The following is a 21,296-nucleotide window of genomic DNA, read 5'->3' on the forward strand; positions in this document are numbered from 1 at the left end:
ACAAATTGCAATCCTCTACAATTAAATTTTTTGTCTCAGCATTTTTTATACAAGAAGAAAAAAAATATATATTTTCTTTTCCTCAAAATTTCTAGGAAAGAGACACAACTTAAAGCTCTGGACAAAATTTTTGTAGTTTCTCGATACAAAAGCTCTATTTTAAAATTCCTTATATAAGTTGAGTCAAAGATTTGAAACTTTAGTCATGTCTAACAAATTCACCATGCCATGCAATCTTTTGGCTCACAAGTTCAATTCGGCACAACCAAAGTTTAAACCTTAACCCCAAGGTTGGAAAAATCTAAACCATAACCTTTTATTATCCTTTTGGCAAGTTTCTAATTTTGACAAACCAAATATTTTCAATATTCCTTGGGTATGTGAGCTTGAGCTGGGTCAAAAGGCTAGATCAACCTATGATTTTCAAGTCAAGTTTGAACTCAGACTAACCAGTTTGCACTAACCCTATGTTCTATAAATGATTGCACATAGAATCCAATAACCCAGTTTGAAAGAGAGCCTAAATAGAATTATAGATATTCCCATAAGAATATAGAAGCAAAAATGACAATTGCAGTTTCAACATTGATGTTTCTTTTACAAAATGAACAAGTGAAATACCAATACAACTAAGATAAAATGTTTTTGCAATTTTGGATTAATATTGGCAAAAGCAAAAGAAAAGGAAATAATTAAGAGAAAAGAAAACTGACCCAACTTTGCATAGTTTAGTCAAACTTAACCTATTTATATAAGAATATTGGTTTACTATATTCTATGGAAAGAAGAATTTATTCTATAAATTTTAATTAACCTATAGTAAGACCACATTTCTCAACTTGCAAATCTAGGGTTCATAGATGTATTGTTTACAAAGGAATGTTGATGGATGGAAGAATTGTTATAGTTAAAAAGTTGAAGATAGTGGGTGATAGAAAACTTGAACAATTCATTAAGGAGTTTGTCATTCTATCCCAAATTAATCATAGAAATGTGGTTAAGCTATTAGGATTTTTTTGGAGATAGAAGTACCTTTGTTAGTCTATGAGTTCATTCCTAATGGAACCCTTTCTAAATATATCCATGGCCAAAATGAAAAGTTCCCAATTACTTGGAAAATGCATCTTCGAATTGCTACTGAAGTTGTGGGAGCTCTTTCTTACTTGCATTCAATAGCTTCTGTACCAATCTATCACCAAGATATCAAATCAACTAACATACTTTTAGATGATAAATATTGAGCAAAAGTGGCGGACTTTAGAACTTCAAAATTTGTTTTCATTGATCAAAACTTAGACCCAGAGTACTTCCAATCAAGTCAATTCACTAAAAAGAGTGATGTCTATCGTTTTGAAATAGTTCTTATTGAGCTTTTAACTAGGAAAAGCCAATCTTGTCAACTAGATCAAAAGAATGGAAAAGTTTAGCCTCATATTTCATATTATCCATGAAAGAAGATCGTTTATCAGATTTTCTTGATGCTTGAGTTGTAAAAGAGGGTAGGAAATAAGAGATCAATGCGGTAGCTTTTCTTTCAAGACGATGCATAAACTTGAATGGGAAGAAAAAACCTACAATGATGGAAGTTGCAATGGAGTTGGAAAGAATTAGAAAGTGTCAAGGAGATTTTAGAGATCAAGAGAATTCTGAGGAGATTGAATACGGATCCACTGAATTGATTGGGCCTTGGGATGTTGCCTCCGCTTCAACGGGGTCTTGCTTGAATACTAATGCATCTTCTTCATTAAATGTTTAATGTCTATTGTTTCAAAGGTCATTTTAAGATGGTAAGCATACTTTTTCTTATTATATGGGAATGATTTTTAGTTGAACATAATGTTGTTGTATGATGCTTCTTATTTAATTAGAAGAAATAATACCACTTCATCTTGCCTTTTGACTTCAATAAAATTGTGGTTTGGCTTTTCTTTTTCACAATTCATATTACAAGCAAGTGTTCATAACTTTTATAAATGTTGTCAAGTAGGATTTTTTTTTTCTTTGGTTAAGCCTAGTTATATTTCTTTCATCTTGATTAAGAAAATTATTATTTTTTAATATCCAAATAAAATGTAGAAAATTAAGAATTTTTTTTCTTAAAAATAAGAAAGTATAAATGTAAATTTTCTCCATCCAATTAGTTGATATTGGACAAGTGGCAAAGGTAAATTTACAAAAGAGTTCACAAGTGCAAACTATTTAGAAACACAACTAGTATAATGTTAACCATCATGAACAATGTAAAACATTGGGATTAAGTTCATTTTTGAAAATGCAAGTAGTTAGAACGACAATGTATAAGAGCCTACTTGAAGTGTTATTCAAGCATTGTTGTAAACAACTATAAGGCCACATTATTTTTGGTATTAGATATGAGTAGAAGAGGCATAAGCCTTGATCCCAAGCATTTAGAATAGCAAAATGCAAGTGCATTCAAATTTGTATTGATTGGAAAACTCAAAAATAGAAAAATCAATAATAGTAAAATCTAAATCAAGTATTAAGTAAAGTGTTAATTTTGGAACCAACTAAACATCAACCAGAAGTTTACGACTATTAAGACACCTGAATGACAAGCATCATCTCCATTAACAAGCAAATACTTAATCTTAAAACATGAATATCATCTCTTCACTTTCCACTTTCATGAACAAAATTGATAGTTTTTTTTTTTAATAAAATTGAAACCAATGTAGATTAAATACACTGACAAAGAGTGGAGGAGAATTTTTATGCTTTTATTTACTTTTATCACAAAAAAATTTCATCTCACTCCACTTTGCAATTACTTTTGGGGTACAATGATGTGGAAGATAAGTCATTTATACTCTCTTTTGAATAAAGAAGGGTCCTGACTTGCCTAGAGTTCCATTTAATCCATTGCATGTGAAAAATAAAAATATTGGTATTTGGTATTTCCAATGATGTCTTTTCTTTTGACTAGTGGAATATAATATGCATGTTGCTAAAGAATTTGGAATCCAAAATCTCAGTTCCTACTTCAGTCATGCCATTTGATTCTGGCTCAGACGGGTGTTATCAACAAAATTTATAACCTAAATCACCTCACACTAGGATAGCATAGCTAACATAGTATAGTGGCTCTAGGATCATCCACAGGGATGGGTTTTCATCATACAGTTGATATTAGTGAAGGAAATCAAAGGTGTTTTTCCTTATGAAAATTAGCTTTTAAAGAAAATGGAATTGTGGTTGCAAAGATTGATTTTAAGTTAAGCAAAAACAATAAGTGAAATTAACTATAAAGAAAAGGTCTCTTAGAGCTTTAGGTCACTAGGATCGAGTTCCTTAGGCAAAGGGGGAGATTTCGGATCTTCTCCTCGCATTAGGGATAATAACATAAAGGATGGTTATCTCCCGAACCAGTTTTATATTTAGCAATTAAGATTTGATCCAAAGGTTTCATGAGAAATGGTAATTGCTTCCCATTAATGGCTTCAAACACTAAAGACTTTCACCTTAAACCACCTTCCAATGGCTCGTAAATGATAACTAATAGAGATCCATGGATATAGCAATAAGCATCTATGGAATCCGAAAAGCATACCAAGTATTGGCCATTCAAGGTGATTTCACCTTGAACCACCTTCTAATGGCTCATAAATGATAACTAATAGACATCCACGAATCTAGCAATAAGCATCCATGGAATCCGAAAAGCTTACCAAGTATTGGCCATTCAAGGTGATTTTAAGGGATTTAAAGCTAAACCTTGAAATACAAACCATTGATGGTTAACAACTACTGTCATTTATAGCAAGGACAACTCCCACCTTTGCATTCAGGTCCTTCACCTAACTTCCATCACTCCAAGAAACGTAAAACCTAGCCACTCATCCCCTGAGAAATCATCCTCAGAGGTTGCTTGGCTAGAAAGAAAAGTGAAAACAAAATGAGAAGGTAAAGTAGAGCAAAAGCTCTGTATATTTCTTACTACAAAAATTTTGCAAGTGTTTTATGAAAAGCATACATAATAATCATCTTCTCTCTCTCTCTCTTTATATATAAGCTACTTAAAAGATATATAAGAAAATATCTAGGCTGGTTACAAGGAGAAACTAGGAAATTACACAAAATATTCGAAGATAAAAATCTAACGGAGTCGATGCTCAGGAAGATTTTGCATACCATGCAAAATTTGGCATGGTGTGAGAAATCCTTGTCTGCCTCAAGTGGTTTCGCATGGTGTGCAAAATTTCGCACAGCCATGCAAAATTGCTTGTTGTTGGATTTCTTCCTTTGTCTTTCTTCCTTGCATCTCTGATTGGCTTGGCAAAGGGTTATGAAGTGCTCCAAAGCTTGGATTCTTCATGTATTTGAGCTTTAACTTGCATTGCCATGGACTTTACCCAATTCTCCCTCATTCTTGGCTTGTTTTAATGATAAAAAAGCTACCAAAAACACCAAAACTTGCCAAAATTTGATTAGTAACCCTTGCTAGGTTCCTTAATGTGTCAATTGAGTTAAAAGGTATTAACTACTACTCAAAAGAGTTTAAAACAGTTAGTTTCAAACTATAAAAGAGTACTTTTTGAGTAGTAATCACTACTTGTCCTTCCAACTGAATCAAAAATCAAAAGTATAACATTCTTTTCATAGTTGAGACCTTCCTCCAAGTGAATCAAAAATTCTAAAATCAAATTGACTACATAGCAATTGATAATTAGGTTGACTCTACTATCAAATGGGATAAACCATTATGCAAAGATGCTGCATTGTAATATAATGCATGAAGTCCTAATGCATGAAAGCAGAGCAACATAAAAAATGAAATCCATTACAATCACTTGACATGATGGAATAAATGGAAGCCTAAGAGTGTTACATTAATATTCTACAAAAAAGTTTCCAAATTTGAATCTTTATGTCTTTCTCAACATGAAAAATCTAGACAAAACAATAGAGGACTGGATGTGCGTAAGTCAAAAAGGTGATGTGTTAAATGATCTCTGTGGCTTGACATGGAAAAAAAATACATGGCAACAAAACTTGTGTTGTGCAAATCACAATAAAGAATAATAATAAGGAGAAAATAATATGAAAAATGAAAACAAAATACACAACGATTTACGTGGTTCGACCTTAAGCCTACATCCACGGGTGAAGACGAAGAAGAACATTCACTATTGTTAAAGGATATTACAACTCTTAAAGTTCTCAAATCCTAAAGCCTCAATTTATACCCAAAAAATGAATTACTATTTTGGTCAAAATCTCTTCCTATATTTTTTTCTAATTGCAAAGGAAGTTTCTATATAGGAAACTAAATGTATAATTATCAAAGATACCTTTTTCCTAAAAAAAAGATCTCATAATAGGATATTTCCTATAATAATAAGAAACCCACTTTTAATAATATTTTCTATTAGGAAACTATCAATAACTTTCCAAATTGACTCATAATACAACTTAAGACACTTTCCAACAATCTCCACCTTGACTCATATTCCCAAGATTCAAACAAACTCGAATGTCTTTCAAGTTACTTTGCTTCCACACCCTACAAGGGCCTTCAAATACTACTAACATCAATTAAGTCCAAGCAATGCTTGAACTTAACCGTAAGAATGGACTTAGTCATCATATCTACAAGATTGTCCAACGTAGGGATTTTTTCACTAAAATAGCACCATGTGCAATCACATCCCTAATAAAATGCATTCTAATATCAATATGTTTGATCATCTCATGGAACATCCAATTTTTAGTCAAATGTAAGGCACTTTGGCTATCACAATATACAACAGTCCACTCCTATTATAAGCCTAAATCGCCAACCAAAACCTTAATCCAAATAGCTTCTTTCACTATTTATGTGGTTGCCACATATTCTGCTTCAGTGGTTGACAAAGCAACTGTAGATTACAAAGTTGCTTTCCAATTAATAACACTACCACATAAAGTAAATACATACCCTATTAAAGATCTTCTTTTGTCCAAATCTCCAACATAATCAGAATCAACATAACCAACAATTTCCCCAAAGATATCAATACTTTTATCATATATTAAGTCAACATGTGATGTTCTTCTCAAGTATTAAGTATCCATTTCATTGCTAACCAATAGATCTTTCTAAGGCGATCCATATATCTACTCACCACACTAACTTTATGTGAAATGTTTGGCCTAGTGCAGACCATGGCATATATAATGCTCCCAATTGCACTAGCATAAGGAACATGTGACATGTACTTCATCTCTTCTTCGAGCTATGGTGATAAAGCACTAGAAAGTTTGAAGTGAGTTGCTAATGGAGTACTCACTAGTTTTGACCCTTGTATTCCAAAGTGTTCTAATACTTTCTCAAGGTACTTTTTTGTGATAAGTACAATTTCACTGCTTTTGTCTCTATGAATCTCCATACCCAATATTTTCTTCGTAGCTCCAAGATCTTTCATTTCAAACTCTCCTTGAAGTTGAGTTTTCAATCTATTGATCTCAAACATATTCTTACAGGCAATTAACATGTCATCAACATATAATAATAAATAAATAAAATAACCACCAAACAATTCCTTGTGATAAATACAATTATCATACTCACTCATATGGTATCCATTACCAATCATAAAAGTATCAAACCTTTTATAAGATTTCTTCAAACCATAAAGAGATTTCTTCAATAAATAAATGTGGTCTTTCTTTCCCAAAATAATGAATCCCTTGGGTTGATGCATATAAATTTGTTCTTCTGACTCACAATGTAGAAAAAAAATTTTGACATCAAGTTGCTCCAACTTTAAATCAAATAAAGCAACCAAACTCTATCTCCCACTCTAATTCAAACTTTATATTTTACTCTAATTCAAATTAGTAATAAATAGATAAATACTAATAGTTAAATTAAGGATAAACATTTAAATTATTTATTTTCTCTATTATGCCCTGCAAGATGGAGCTCCAAGAGAAAAGTCTAATCTTGGTCTTAAGATAAAGGAATCGAGCTTGCAGAAGAGGCTTTTTTAGAGCATCTACTAATTGGTCCTCTGAGGAGACATGGGCAGCATGAAGGGCACCATGTTAAACTTGTTCATGAATAAAGAGATAATCCAAAGCAATATGTTTCATTCATGAATGGAATACTGGATTTGCATAAAGATTTGTAGCACCAACATTATCGCAGTTGATTATAAGAGGAACAAACAAAAGAACTCTAAGTTTAGTGAGAAGTGAGCAAATCCAATTGATTTCAGCAGTACTGGTAGCAATTGATTTGTATTCGGCTTCTATTGAGGAATGGGCAATCGTCGATTGTTTCTTCGAACTCCAAGAGATAAGATTGTGACCCAAGTAAACAACATAAGCCTTGGTAGAAGTATAGTCATCTTTATTACCTGCCTAATCAGTATTAGAAAAAACATGAAGTGATAAGGAGATTATCGATGGAAGAGAAGGCCATCAGTACGGGTCCCATAGAGATACTGCAATAATCACTTCACAACATTCCGGTGGTCATGGGTGGGACGATGCATAAACTGAGATAGTTTATTTATCAGATATGCAATGTCAGGCCCTATGAGCAACAAGTATTGCAAACTGCCAACTATGGTTCGGTATTTAGATGGATCTGAAAGAGCAATGCTAGAGTAAAGATCAAGAGTTGGAGCAGTAGCAAGTGGGGTAGTAATTGGCTTTGCATCAATCAGTCATATACGAGCTAAACGATCCCTAATGTAATGACATTGAGAAAGAAGCAAGTTGATTACTACTCAAAAAATGTTATTTTATAGCTTGTAATTAACTCTTTTAAACACTTTTGAGTAGTAGTTATTACCTTTTAACTCAATTGACACGTTAAGGACCCTTACAAGTGTTTCTAATCAAATTGTGGCAAGTTTTGGTGTTTTTGATAGCTTTTTGATCACCAAAGCAATCCAAGAATGAGGGAGAGCTCTGTATAGTCCATGGCAAAGCAAATGGAAGCTCATTTACATGAAGAATCCAAGCTTTGGAGCTTCGTAGTCCTTTGCCAAAGCCAATCAAGAATGCAAGGAGGAAAAATAGAAAGAGGAATCTAACATGAAGAAATTCAAGAGGAGAGCAGCTCTAGGACATATTTCGAGCCCTTCTTGGAGTCCATTTTATACATACTATATATCGTTTCGAAGCTTGGGAATTCAGGAGTCCAATGCTTCAAACTGTATGCAAATCGGAGCTGAAATAAAGAAGTTATGGCCATTGGAAGACAACTGCACCAAGTTGAAAGACAAGTTCACAAGTTGCGAAATCAGAAATTCAACTTGCGAAATCAAATTTCAACTTGCGAAATGGACAATTTCAACTTGCGAAATTTTCGCAAGTCATGTTTCAACTTGCGAAGTCCACCTGTGTAATCCCAGATATTTGCACCAACTCCGTTAGATTTTTTCTTCAAATATTTTTGTATAAATCCCTATTTTCTACTTGTAATCCACCAATCATAGGATTCCTTAGTTAGGAAGTAAGAAGGAGGGTGAATAGCCTTTCTATATAATCTATTGTAATCTTCTTTTAAAAGATGACTCAAGAGTTTTCTTAGAGACGAACACTTTTGTATAGTTTGAAGAAAGTAATACACAGAGCTTTGCTCTGCCTTACCTACTCATTTTGTTTTCTCTTTTATTTTTATTTCTAGCAAATTAAACTCTAAGGATATTTTCCCAAAGGATGAGTGGATAGGCTTTTTGGTTCTTGGAGTGAAGGAAGCTAGGTAAGGTTCCAAATGCAAAATTGGAAGTTTTGTTGTTTCAGTTTTTAATGAAGAGAAAGTGTGATCCGTTAATGGTTTTTATCTTTTTAGTTAACTTAAAATTCCTTAAAATCACCTAGGCCAACACTTGGTAAGGCAAGTGGTCTCCGTCCATTGAGATACACTATTTTATCTCTTGCGAGCCTCTAGGAGGTGGTTTAAAGGTAGGATTATATAGAATAGCCAATACTTAGTAAGCTTTTGGACTCCCAAGAGACATCCATTAGTTATCTCTTGCGAGCTTTTGACGGGTAATCCAGGGTTAAGGATCACCTTGAATGGCCAATACTAGGTGAGAGGTATGAACCATTGCAAGATGATTCAGTGATAGGGAATTAGTGTTTGAACCCATTAAGGGGAAGCATTTGTACCACACCGGTTTGGGAAATAACTATATGTTAAATCCCCAATGCAAGGAAAAGATTCAAGTGACCGGAATCTCCCTTTTTGTATAAGGCACCTAAACCTAGTGACCTAAAACTCCAAGAACCACTTTTCTTTATAAGTAATTTCAGTTACTCTATTTTTGGTTTCATTTAAAACCAACCTTTTTTCATACAAATTTATGTTTTCTTTTAAAGCTAACCCTGAAAAGAAAAAGCACCAATTCAGCTCTTTAACTAATATCAATTGTGAAGTGAAAACTCATCCCAATGAACGATCCTAGAGCCATTATGTTATGCTAGCTAATGCTACCCTAGTATATGGTGAAATAGGTTTATAAATTTTATTGATTACTCCTGCCTAAGGACTGAAATCAAAGCACACCAGTTGATTGAACACCAAGGGTTTCTCCTACCTTTAAAAGGCAAAATCTGCTTCCAAAAGTTTAAAGAGACACTGCAATTGTTTCCCCTTGGGTTATCTCATTCCTTTCCTAATTTGGGTGGTTTGGTTATTGAGAAAATACAACCTTCTTCCTATTTTCCATATTGTTTTCAACAGTTGTTTTATTTTTATTTTTTTTTGTAAAACAAATGGGTTGATTGTCTACTTCATTCATCTCTCAACTTCTATAATATTTGGGTTAGGGTGAAAACTCATTTCTTCTTGAGTGAGCTTCAAGAGGAGGTTGAGGTCAAGCTTGGTGAAAATGCCAAGATCAAGCTTAGTGAGGATGTCAAGTATGTTCCCAAAGATGAAGGTTTGCAGCTGAAGTGTGAAGGTGTTGGTCAAGTAGTCCGTGAAGGATTAGAGGACTTGAGCTAGGTAAATCCTTGTACATATTGCTTGTTCTTCATCGTGGAATTTTTTATTGGTTGTAGGCACATGGTTTTTTACCTCTTCAAAGGTTTTCCATATAAATCCTAGTGACCTGTCTCTCTTTGTCTTGCTCTAATGCTTGATTAATTTTTAGTTTAGCTTTACATTTGATACTTATGGATATAGTTGATTGGAAGAACAGTGAGATAATATAGGTGTGATTTCATTTGGATATCATGGATAGTGGCTATGTTTATTTTGGACAGTGTTATTCAGTAGAAGTGGAAACTTGAATCACTGAGAAATTGCACTTATGAACTATTTGGGTAATGTTGTTGCATTTTCATGTGACTTGCATTTGAAATTTGTTGTGGGAGTGTTGTTGTATTCATATTTGTATGTGATCTTTACTTTATGTTGCATAGTGTTTGGAAAGAAAAGTAGAGAATTGTAAAAATTTATAAACTTAAATAAATTGTGTTGGAAGACCTTTGAAACTTGTTCAACAACACCTATTCACCTTCCCTCTAGGTGTAGTCCATACTTGAGATTTACTTTCACCATCAAATAACAAATTAATATTCACGAAAGATCGTTACTTTATACATGAAAAAAAATAAAAATGAAATTAGCTTAAGCTCACAAGAGAAAATTAAGAAAATGCCATAATTATGATTGTATAAAGTATTACTATTTTATAGTAATAAAATTAAAGGGTTAATTTCATTCATTTCTCTTAAGCTTTAGGTTAAATACAATTAATTATCATTAGTTTGAAATCTTATAAAAAACTTTCTTCCCTTTTCTATTTGTTATTTTCATCCACCTCTCATTTGATTTAAAATGAGAGAAATATTTGAAAAAATTACAAATTAATGATGACTAATTGTACAATTAGCTCATATGTTAGGATAGATGAATGAAATTTATCTTAAAATTAAATAAAGCTTCAACAAAATTATTTGAGAGTTGAGTGTGATTTAGTTTTGCCAATTAGTCACCAACCGTCGAATCATTTCCTTTCATTAAGTCATGGTTCCGAGAGTCTTTGACCACGTGTTTTGTACTTTTCAATTTTATATTCGAAGAAAAGAAAAAAATTAGTATGCACATGTAGAGGATGAGAGAAGACTTCACGACCATATAATGAAGTTGCAAAGAAAGAAACATCTTCTTGTGGGCCAGAAGAACTTCCAAACCAAAATTTGAATTGGCTTCTTCCTCGTGGATCACATGCAATATTCTCTTTGGTAGGCGCTTATATTTGATTATTTGAGATTCTCAGTAATATTCGGTTGAGTAAAGTCAATATAAAACAAATTTTCATTCAATTATTTGAGTAGTGAGCATCATTGCTCTCATCTGTTATTAACTCCTATTGTTGCGCGCAATTTCCAATTACTTTCTGAAGACTTCAACCAAATAGTTGGTCAATCAAAAGATAAGGCGTACGTCAAAATCATCGGTATGAACCAAGGAAATATCATCGCCACTTCCTTGCAAGGGACTCCCTACACAGAAAGTTACAAGGGCATGTATCGAACTCACTATTCGTCGTGTGGTCCCAGTTGGGTGCTCAATTAGGGTGATGAGGCACTAGAAGAAAAGCATAGGAAAGAGCCAAGCTTGACTTCCTCAGTTGACTAGTATGAGATACTTGGAGTATATTTATTTTTTAGGATAGTTTATTTTGCTGCATATGAATCTCAATTCAACAAACAACCTAAGATAGCATACTGGAGAAGGATGAGTACTGTTCGATGGCTGCTTCAGATCTCCTTATTACTATGGCTAAGCAGAGGATTAGCAGCAACTCAAGGGAAGCCTGGTTGTAAAGAGACGTGTGGAGACGTTGACATTCCATACCCCTTCGGAATTGGATCTGCTAGTTGCTACTTTGATGAATGGTTCGAAGTAACTTGCAACAACTCTATCCACCCTCACATTCCCAAGCCTTTCCTGAAAAGACTGAATCTGGAGGTGCTGAATGTTTCATTAGATCGTAGCACCATCCGGGTAAACAACCCAGTACTCCTTTATAAGGATTGCCCCGGCAAACCATCAAACCGCACACAGTCGTGGGAGGGAGGCCCCTTTTCATTCTCCGACACCTACACTAGATTCACTGCTGTGGGTTGCAGCGCCCTGGCCTACATCACGCAGAATGATTCAGTAATCGGGGGATGCATGTCCTACTGCAAACAGGGCACAACTGCGGCAAAAAATGGCAGCTGCTATGGCTTGGAGTGTTGCCAAACCCAATTCCCTCCGGGCCTCCAGTACTTCACTACAATGTTAGGCGACTTTCCTAGTAATAGTGATGATCAGGACGAATGCAAATACGCGTTCATGGTGGACCAAGAATGGTTCATCTCAATGGAACAAGATCCAGATAAGGTGAAAGATGTGGGACATGCTCCAGCAGTGCTGGACTGGCGGATATACAACGCAACATGCATGTCAGTCGGATGGAATAATACCTCCACCTCAAACACATCCACAATTTTATGTGGCGCGAATGCCATCTGTTCACCTGACATTCAAACCCTAAGTCTCACCTGCCGTTGTTGGGGGGGATATGAAGGCAACCCTTATCTTACCGAAGGATGTGAAGGTACACAATCTACTAAGGACTGTTAATTTATTTGATTTTATGTATATGGATATATTTATGAAGGATGCTATGTCTATTGTATTATTGAGAGGAGGGAATTGGTGAATTTTTTGGTAATATTATATTTAGGAGAACAAGAGTTTTATATCTATACATATATAGGTATATATTTTTAAAGCCTCACTTTTAAGAACTTACTAAAATAAGATTCTTTATAAATCATTTAAAAAAAAAAAAAAATTCTCTCATTTTTCAAAATACCAAAATTACCCTCAATGAAAATATTTTATATTTCTTTTATGAATAAAAGTTCATAAATCTTCATCAACTATATTAAACTTGGTAACCCTTATCCCTCCAAATATACAGCAATCCTATTTTTAATTCCTCATTTCTATACAACCAAAAATCAAATTTTCATCACCATTTTTCTAATGGAGATAATTGTTTCTTCTTGTGTTGTGTTATTATAAAGGTTGATACTTCCTCTTCTTCATTGAAAAAGCTAGCTTATGAGGAATCTTCAAAATATAAAATTTCATTTATAGGGAAATATATATATATATATATATATATATAATATATATATATATATATATATATATATATATATCAAGGGTAATTATGACATTTAATAAAAGATGGGAGAGAATCTGCTTTCTTTGATTCATGGTTAGAGAATCTTATCTTGATCAATTTGTAAAAGTTTTTCTTTCCCATGCTCACTTGAATATAATTTTCCTTTTTTTTTATATATAGAAGTTATTTACTGGTAATTTATTCGATTTTATGTATACGGATATATTTAAGCAGGATGCAAAGGCTATATCTATTTTATTAGTAAGAGGAGGAAATTGGTATATTTTTTGGGAAAATTATGTTTAGGAGAATATGATAGTTTTATTTTAGTTTAGTTTAGTTTACTTTAAAGCCTCACTCTCAAATTACTAAAATAAGATTCTTTAGAAATAAATTTAAAAAACTAAAATAAAATAAACACTTCCTCTCACCTTTTTCAAAATACCAAAATTACCCTCAATGAAAACATTTTATATTTTTTTTTATAAATAAAATTTCATACTTTGAAAACTTTCACACTCAAATTAAAAATTCTAAAATTAGTTTTTAAAAATTTATAAAATTAAAAAAATCTTAACAATTTTTACAAAATAATCATCAAAGTCCCGTTCAACTTATCCTTTCACTAAAAGAAAATATTTGTAAAAATAATTTAAAATATTATGAAATAAAATAAAATAAAGGGAAACCAGGAATGGTCAAGGGCCCAACCCTTCCTTCATCTTCTTTCTTCTCTAAATCTTCAATTGTAACCCTTATCTCTCTCTCTCTCTCTCTCTCTCTCTCTCTCTCTCTCTCTCTCTCTCTCTATATATATATATATATATATATATTAATTACTTCATAGCGTAAGGACGAAGATTCTTGAAATCATTTCTTTATTTGAAGATGTAGGTGAAGATCTGATTACATATCCGAATGGGACGGCATGCATTTTTTACAGGAATGCAGGTGTTTCATGCTTTCGGTATAATGGGGTCATTCATCCACGTCGTCCAAGAATGGTGTTGGCAGGTGTGTTGCTATCTTCATTCTTTTTCTCTCTTTCCTCTACTCCCTCCAAGTACAAATTAGAAAGAAAAAAGAAATCCAATTTTAGAACCAAAACAATATCGTAGGATATATATATAGTTTTGAAATTTTATCATACATGCCTATGACTACAATCATTAATTGAATTTCTAATATAATAATATCTTAGTAAAACCTCAATGAATGAATGTTCGATAAATTAATAATACTGCTTAAATAATAATTAATGGTTTGGTCCCAATTTAGATTAAGGTATTAAATTAAAAATCTCATTAAATGTATAAAATAATAATATTTTTAGAATTTCTTAAGGGTCCAAGAAAATATAATTAAATTAATAATTGATGAATGAAATATATATATATATAAATATAGCAAATAGAATCTCATAATCTAGAATCAAGTAACTTTTTATAACTTCAATTTTTTCAAGTCACTCCTTGAAATTAACACACTTAAACCTTTTTATCTTTAAGAAAGTTTTTCAATCTTTTAGGGTGCTAGGTTTCATGCCATATCTCTTCTTTTTAGAAGTCTTTCTATGTTTTACAATTAGTAATTATTTTTTATTTTTTGGAGTCTTTTAGGCTTTCATATGTTAATTTTTTACCACATTAATTGCTTTAGATGTATAAGTCATATATGTACAAATATTGGATAGTAGAAATATAATGCATTTTACAAATTAATAAATATTCATTTATCTATAAATTAGTAAATTATTTATTTTTCAATATATTAATAACCTTATTAAAATAATGTTTTTTCTTAGTTTCAAGAGTATTATTTTATGTGAAAATTTTTTTTATTTATTATTAAGGTGGTATTAGGAAACACTTTTTTTATTTTTAAAAATAAAAATAATAATAATTTTTATATAAATATGATAGTTTTGAAAGATAATGATTTCTAAAATATATTCTACAAAAAGTGAAGTATTTTATTATAAATAAATAATTAATTAATTATTTAAGAACATAAACTAAATTTCATACATACATTTATATATAGAAGTTATGACTGTTTTTATTTTTTAAAATAAAAAATAGGAAATGTATCCAAAAGAGAATTAAATTAAAATTAAAGCAACCATGGATGTCCGCCTTGAAAAAGAAAAAAAAAATCAAAATACTTTGACTATATTGGTGAAAATTAAAAGACAAGTATTATTATTCAATAAGTTATTTAACAGACACAAAGAATGCTTTCTAATTTTTCTAAAAAATTAAAAGGTATGTTTGGAAGCTATTTTATTTATAATTCTAATTAAAAAAAAGGAAAAAAAATTTGGGAATCATAAAACAGAAAATTAAACCAGTTTTTTTTTAAAAAAAAATATCTTTTAGTTATTTTCATTTCTTTCTATTTGTTTATTTAAGTATATGTTTAAAAAATAATTATATAAATATAAAGAATGATCAAAGATAAAATAGTACGGATAAAAATTATTTTTAAAAAAATAAATTAAGAACATTTTAAGTTTCTAAAACTTTTGTTTTATAGATCACGGGAAAATAGTTTTTAAAAATTATTTCTCGTCATTGTTTTAAAAAACTCTTCTCAAACATAGAGAAATTTATTATTTTCATAAATCTTTTTAATAACATATGTAAAAAAGTGAGAAAAAAATTACCAAGGAAATGATAGAGAAAAATTACTAAAAAAGATTCCCTTTTATTTTTACAAAAATGAAAAAAAAAAAAAAAAGAATTGCAATTATCTACAATTAAATTTTCTGTCTCAGCATTTTTTTTACAAGAAACCTAAATTAAATAAAAAAAATTATATCTTCTTTCCCTCAAAATTTGAATCATTAAATTCATTCCTATTAAAAAAAAAAAAAGGAATAGAAACAAAATACTCATTTTCATTTTTCATTCTCATTTTACCAAACATGGTCTTAGAAGCAACCTTCTCCCAATGCAAGATCACTTCCATTTGACAACCACTTATAGGTCACCAAAACCACTTGTAGAAATTCTACGGTAACTTTTACTAGGAAATTGCAAATTAAGCTTTCAAGCATGTGCTCGTATTTTGAGTCATTTAATTAGCTTTCCAATTGCACCAAAATATATTTCACCCTAATTCTACATAGATTTAATATCTCGAAACTTTGTTCTGTGTTCCTCTCCTAGGAAGCAAGCTTGATTAGGAAATTAAAGTAAGAATCCAATAACCAAGTTTAAAACAAAACCTACATAGAATTATAAAATGTAGTATTCCCGTAAGAATATAGAAACAAAAATTACAGTTGCAGTATCAGCAATGATGTTACTTTACAAAAGGAACAAGTGATATACCAATACTCCTAAGATTAGATGTTGTTGTAATTATGGATTAATATTGGCAAAAGCATAAGAAAAAGGAAATAATTAAGAGAAAAAGAAAAATGACAACTTCACATATTTAACTAAACTTAAGGCAAATCTATAAGAATATGGATTTAGTATATTCTATGGAAAAAATGATTTTATCCCTAAATTTTAATTTAACTAAAGTAAGACCATATTTCTTAACTTAGAAATCTAGGGTTCGTAGATGTGGTGAGGGGGTCATATGAAGTTCATTTAGTAGCATTTTTTTAGTTCAATTAGTATATTTTTAGCTTGCTAGACAAAATAATCTTTTTCCTTTGTTGTGAGTTGTGTAGGCATACTAGCAGGAGTTGGAACATTGCTTCTAGTAATTTGTGCATGGTGGTTGTACAAAGTACTAAAAAGGAGACAGAAAATTAAGTACAAGGAGAAATGCATTAAAAGAAATGGCGGTTTACTTTTGGAACAACAATTATCTTCAAGTGAAGGAAATGTTGATAAAACCAAATTGTTCACTTCCAAAGAGTTGGAGAAAGCCACTGATCGTTATAATGAAAATCGGGTTGTTGGTCAAGGAGGCCAAGGTACTGTTTACAAAGGAATGTTGATAGATGGAAGAATTGTTGCAGTTAAAAAGTTGAAGATAGTGGGCGATGGCAAAGTTGAGCAGTTCATTAATGAGGTTGTCATTCTATCCCAGATTAATCATAGAAATGTGGTTAAGCTGTTAGGATGTTGTTTGGAGACAGCAGTACCTTTGTTGGTCTATGAATTCATTCCTAATGGAACCCTTTCTGAACATATCCATGACCAAAATGAAGAGTTCCCAATTACATGGGAAATGCGTCTTCGAATTGCTACTGAAGTTGCAGGAGCTCTTTCTTACTTGCATTCAGCAGCTTCCATACCAATCTATCATCGAGATATCAAATCAACTAACATACTTTTAGATGATAAATATCGAGCAAAAGTGGCGGACTTTGGAACTTCAAAATCTGTTGCCATTGATCAAACACACTTGACCACCCAAGTACAGGGTACTTTTGGATACTTGGACCCAGAGTACTTTCAATCAAGCCAATTTACTGAAAAAAGTGATGTCTACAGCTTTGGAATAGTTCTTATTGAGCTTTTAACTGGGAAAAAGCCAATCTTGCCAATTGCATCAGAAGAAGGGAAAAGTTTAGCCTCATATTTCATATTGTCCATGAATGAAGATCGTTTATCAGATCTTCTTGATGCTCAAGTTGTAAAAGAGGGTAGAAAAGAAGAGATCAATGCAATTGCTTTTCTTGCAAGACGATGCATAAACTTGAATGGGAAGAAAAGGCCTACAATGATGGAAGCTGCAATGGAGTTGGAAAGAATTAGAAAGTGTCAAGGAGATTTTAGTGCTCAAGAAAATTTTGAGGAGGTTGAATACGACACCATTGAATTGACTGGGCCTTGGGATGTTGCCTCCACTTCAATGGGATCTTGCTTGAATACCAATACATCTTCTTCATCGGATGTCCAACCTTTATTGTTTCAAAAGTCATTTTAAGTTGATAAGCATACTTTTTCTTATCATATTATATATGCATTGATGTAGAAATATGAGACTACTCTAGGTGGTACTTTGTGTGTAATTTTTTGTTAAAGAAGTGTTGTATGGTAATACTTTTTATATGGGAATGGCTTTCACTTAAACATAATGTTGTTGTATGATTAATGCTTCTTAGTTAATTAGAAGAAATAGTACCACTTCATCTTGCCTTTCGACTTGGTAAAATTGTGGTTTGGCATTTCTTTTCACAATTCATGTTATGGGCAAGTGTTCATAACTTTTATAAATATTGTCAGGTAAGATTTGTTTTTTTTTTTAATCTTTTTCTTTTGTCAAGCTTAGTTGTTGTATTTCTTTCACCTTGATTAAGAAAATATTATTTCTTTAATATCCAAGTAAAATGCATAATAGTATGCATTTTTTCTAAATAAGAAAGTAAAATGTGAATTTTCTCCATCCAATTAGTTGATATTGGACAAGTGACAACTTGAAGGTAAATTTACAAAAGAGTTCATGAGTACAACTATTTAAAAATACAACTAGTATAATGTTAAACATCATGAACAAGGTAAAACATTAGGATTAAGTTCATTTTTGAAAATGCAACTAACTAGAACAGTGAAGCATAAGAGCCTACTTGAAGTGCTATTGAAGCATCGTTGATTCATCCTCATTGCAGTCATGTCATTTGATTCTAGCTCAGACGGGTGTTATAAACAAAATTTATAAAACCTAAATCACCTCACGCTAAGGTAGCATAGCTAACATAGTATAGTGGCTCTAGGATCGTCCATAGGGATGGGTTTTCATCGTACAGTTGACTTAACTGAAGGAAATAACATGGTGCTTTTTCTTATGAAAGTTAGCTTTTAAAGAAAATGCAATTGTGGTTGCAAAGATTGATTTTAAGTTAAGCAAAAACAATAGGTGAAATTAACTATAAAGAAAAGGTCTCTTGGAGCTTTAGGTCACTAGGATTGAGTTCCTTAGGCAAAGGAGGAGATTCCGGATCTTCTTCTCGTGTTGGGGATAATAACATAAAGGATGGTTATCTCCTGAACCGGTTTTCTATTTAGCAATTAAGATTTGATCCAAAGGTTTCATGAGAAATGGTAATTGCTTCCCATTAATGGCTTCAAACACTAAAGACTTTCACCTTGAACCACCTTCCAATGGCTCGTAAATGATAACTAATAGACATCCATGGATCTAGCAATAAGCATCCATGGAATCCGAAAAGCTTACCAAGTATTGGCCATTCAAGATGATTTTAAGGGATTTAAAGCTAAACCTTGAAATAAAAACCATTAATGGTTAACAACTACTTTCATTTAAAGCAAGGACAACTCCCACCTTTGCATTTGAGTCCTTTACCTAGCTTCCATCACTCCAAGAAATGTAAAACCTAGCCACTCATCCCCTGAGAAATCATCCTTAGAGGTTGTTTGGCTAGCAAGAAAGTGAAAAACAAAATGAGAAGGAAAGACAGAGCAAAAGCTCTGTATATTTCTTACTACGAGAATTTTTACAAGTGTTTAATGAAAAACATACATAATCCACTATCCCTCTGTCTCTCTCCTTATATATAAGATACCTAAAAATATATATATAAAAAAGTCTAAAAGAAAATATCTAGGTTGGTTACAAGGAGAAACTAGGAAATTACACAAAATATCTGAAGATAAAAATCTAACGAAGTCGGTGCACAAATATCTGGAGATTACACAGGAATATTTCGCATACCATGCAAAGTTTCGCATGGTATTCGAAATTCCTTCATGGCTGCATCTTGGTTTCGCATGGTGAGCGAAATTTCGCACAGGGTGCGAAATTTCTTTCACTCATTCCTACTCTCTGTCCTACAGCTATTGAAGCTCCTCTTGATTTCGCATGCTATGCGAAAATTTCGCATAGCCATGCGAAATTGTTGGTTGCTAGATTTCTTCTCTGATTCTCTTCCTTGCATACTTGATTGGCTTGACAAAGGGCTATGAAGCTCCAAAGCTTGGATTCTTCATGTAATTGAGCTTCAACTTGCTTTGCCATGGACTACACAAAGTTCTCCCTCATTCTTGGCTTGTTTTAATGATAAAAAAGCTACCAAAAACACCAAAACTTGCCAAAAATTGATTAGTAACACTTGCAAGGGTCCTTAATGTGCCAATTGAGTTAAAAGGTATTAACTACTACTCAAAAGTGTTTAAAAAAGTTAATTTCAAGCTATAAAAGAGCACTTTTTGAGTAGTAATCAATCGTTGTAAACAACTATAAGAAAAAAATATTTTTTTGGTATTAGATATGGGTGGAAGAGACATAAGCCTTGATCCCAAGCATTTAGAATAGCAAAATGCAAGTGTATTCAAATTTGTATTGATTAGAAAACTCCAAAATAAAATGAACCTCATCTAGGGCAAGCTTTTGTAAGTTAAGGAAAAGAAAATGCCAATTGATTGAATGAAGATTTTAACAACCTTTCTAATGGACACGTTAGAAATGATGCCAATAAATTCTTTTTCCTTCTATTTTTCTCTAGAACAAAAAAAAAAAAAAAGAAACATTTTTGTCCTTTGAGATGATAACGGGTAGCTTTTTAATAAAATAAAGGAAATAGAACCTAAAATTTTCTATCATTTTGGCCAACTAACCATGTACTTATCAAATGCAAGGAAAGGACCAACACAATGAAGATGGATGGAAAGCTTCTTGAGTGAATTAGAGATGGTTGATGGGGATTTAGTAGTTGAGGGTTAGAGAACTTTGTTTGGCAAAGGTGATAGATAAAGGAATTAATTGTGTAGAAGATCATCTTGATTCAATGTGAAATGCTAGGGATTGGAGACCGTGAACCTCCCCCTTAAGGGATGTACAACAAGTTTAAAACACAACTAGGGGAGGTACTCTTTTAAAAGCCACAATTAAGGGATAATTATCATAGCACATGAGTTTTAATAGAATGAGTGATAAAAATCTTATGAGGATTAGGGTAGATGTTAAACAATTATGACATGAGTTCCTATATTTTGATAACCTAGTGCACAAGGACTTAGGTTGATTCAAGCCAAAAGAGTTCGAATTTCTTTAGGATTTTGTTTTCGTTTGAATGACTTAGGCAATGCTAGTTTGAGTTGGTTGGGAAAAATGGATTATATGTTTGATGTTTTTATTCTCTTTATTGGTAGAGACTACTAATATTTAGGTTAAGGGGGGTTAGCACACAAAATTGTCTTTTCTATCTATATAAGCCAAGTATTT

At 32.1% G+C, this 21,296-nt stretch overlaps 1 protein-coding gene across 2 annotated transcripts; it reads left to right on the plus strand.

The window, feature by feature from the left end:
- Positions 1-11,362: 11,362 nt before the first annotated feature.
- LOC117909799 (wall-associated receptor kinase-like 1) lies at positions 11,363-18,202 on the plus strand. Of its 2 annotated transcripts, none has more exons than XM_034823857.1 (3): positions 11,363-12,569; positions 14,037-14,162; positions 16,834-18,202. In XM_034823857.1, exons 1-3 carry the CDS (start codon positions 11,702-11,704, stop codon positions 18,039-18,041), a joined length of 2,202 nt encoding a protein of 733 aa, XP_034679748.1. In that variant the 5' UTR covers positions 11,363-11,701; the 3' UTR covers positions 18,042-18,202. The 2 variants fall into 2 exon arrangements, with proteins under 2 accessions (XP_034679748.1, XP_034679751.1); XM_034823860.1 differs by having other exon boundaries at positions 14,043-14,162.
- Positions 18,203-21,296: the final 3,094 nt, after the last annotated feature.

The sequence above is a fragment of the Vitis riparia genome, chromosome 3 (assembly GCF_004353265.1).
Source record: "Vitis riparia cultivar Riparia Gloire de Montpellier isolate 1030 chromosome 3, EGFV_Vit.rip_1.0, whole genome shotgun sequence".
In the NCBI taxonomy this organism is placed as follows: Eukaryota; Viridiplantae; Streptophyta; class Magnoliopsida; order Vitales; family Vitaceae; genus Vitis; species Vitis riparia.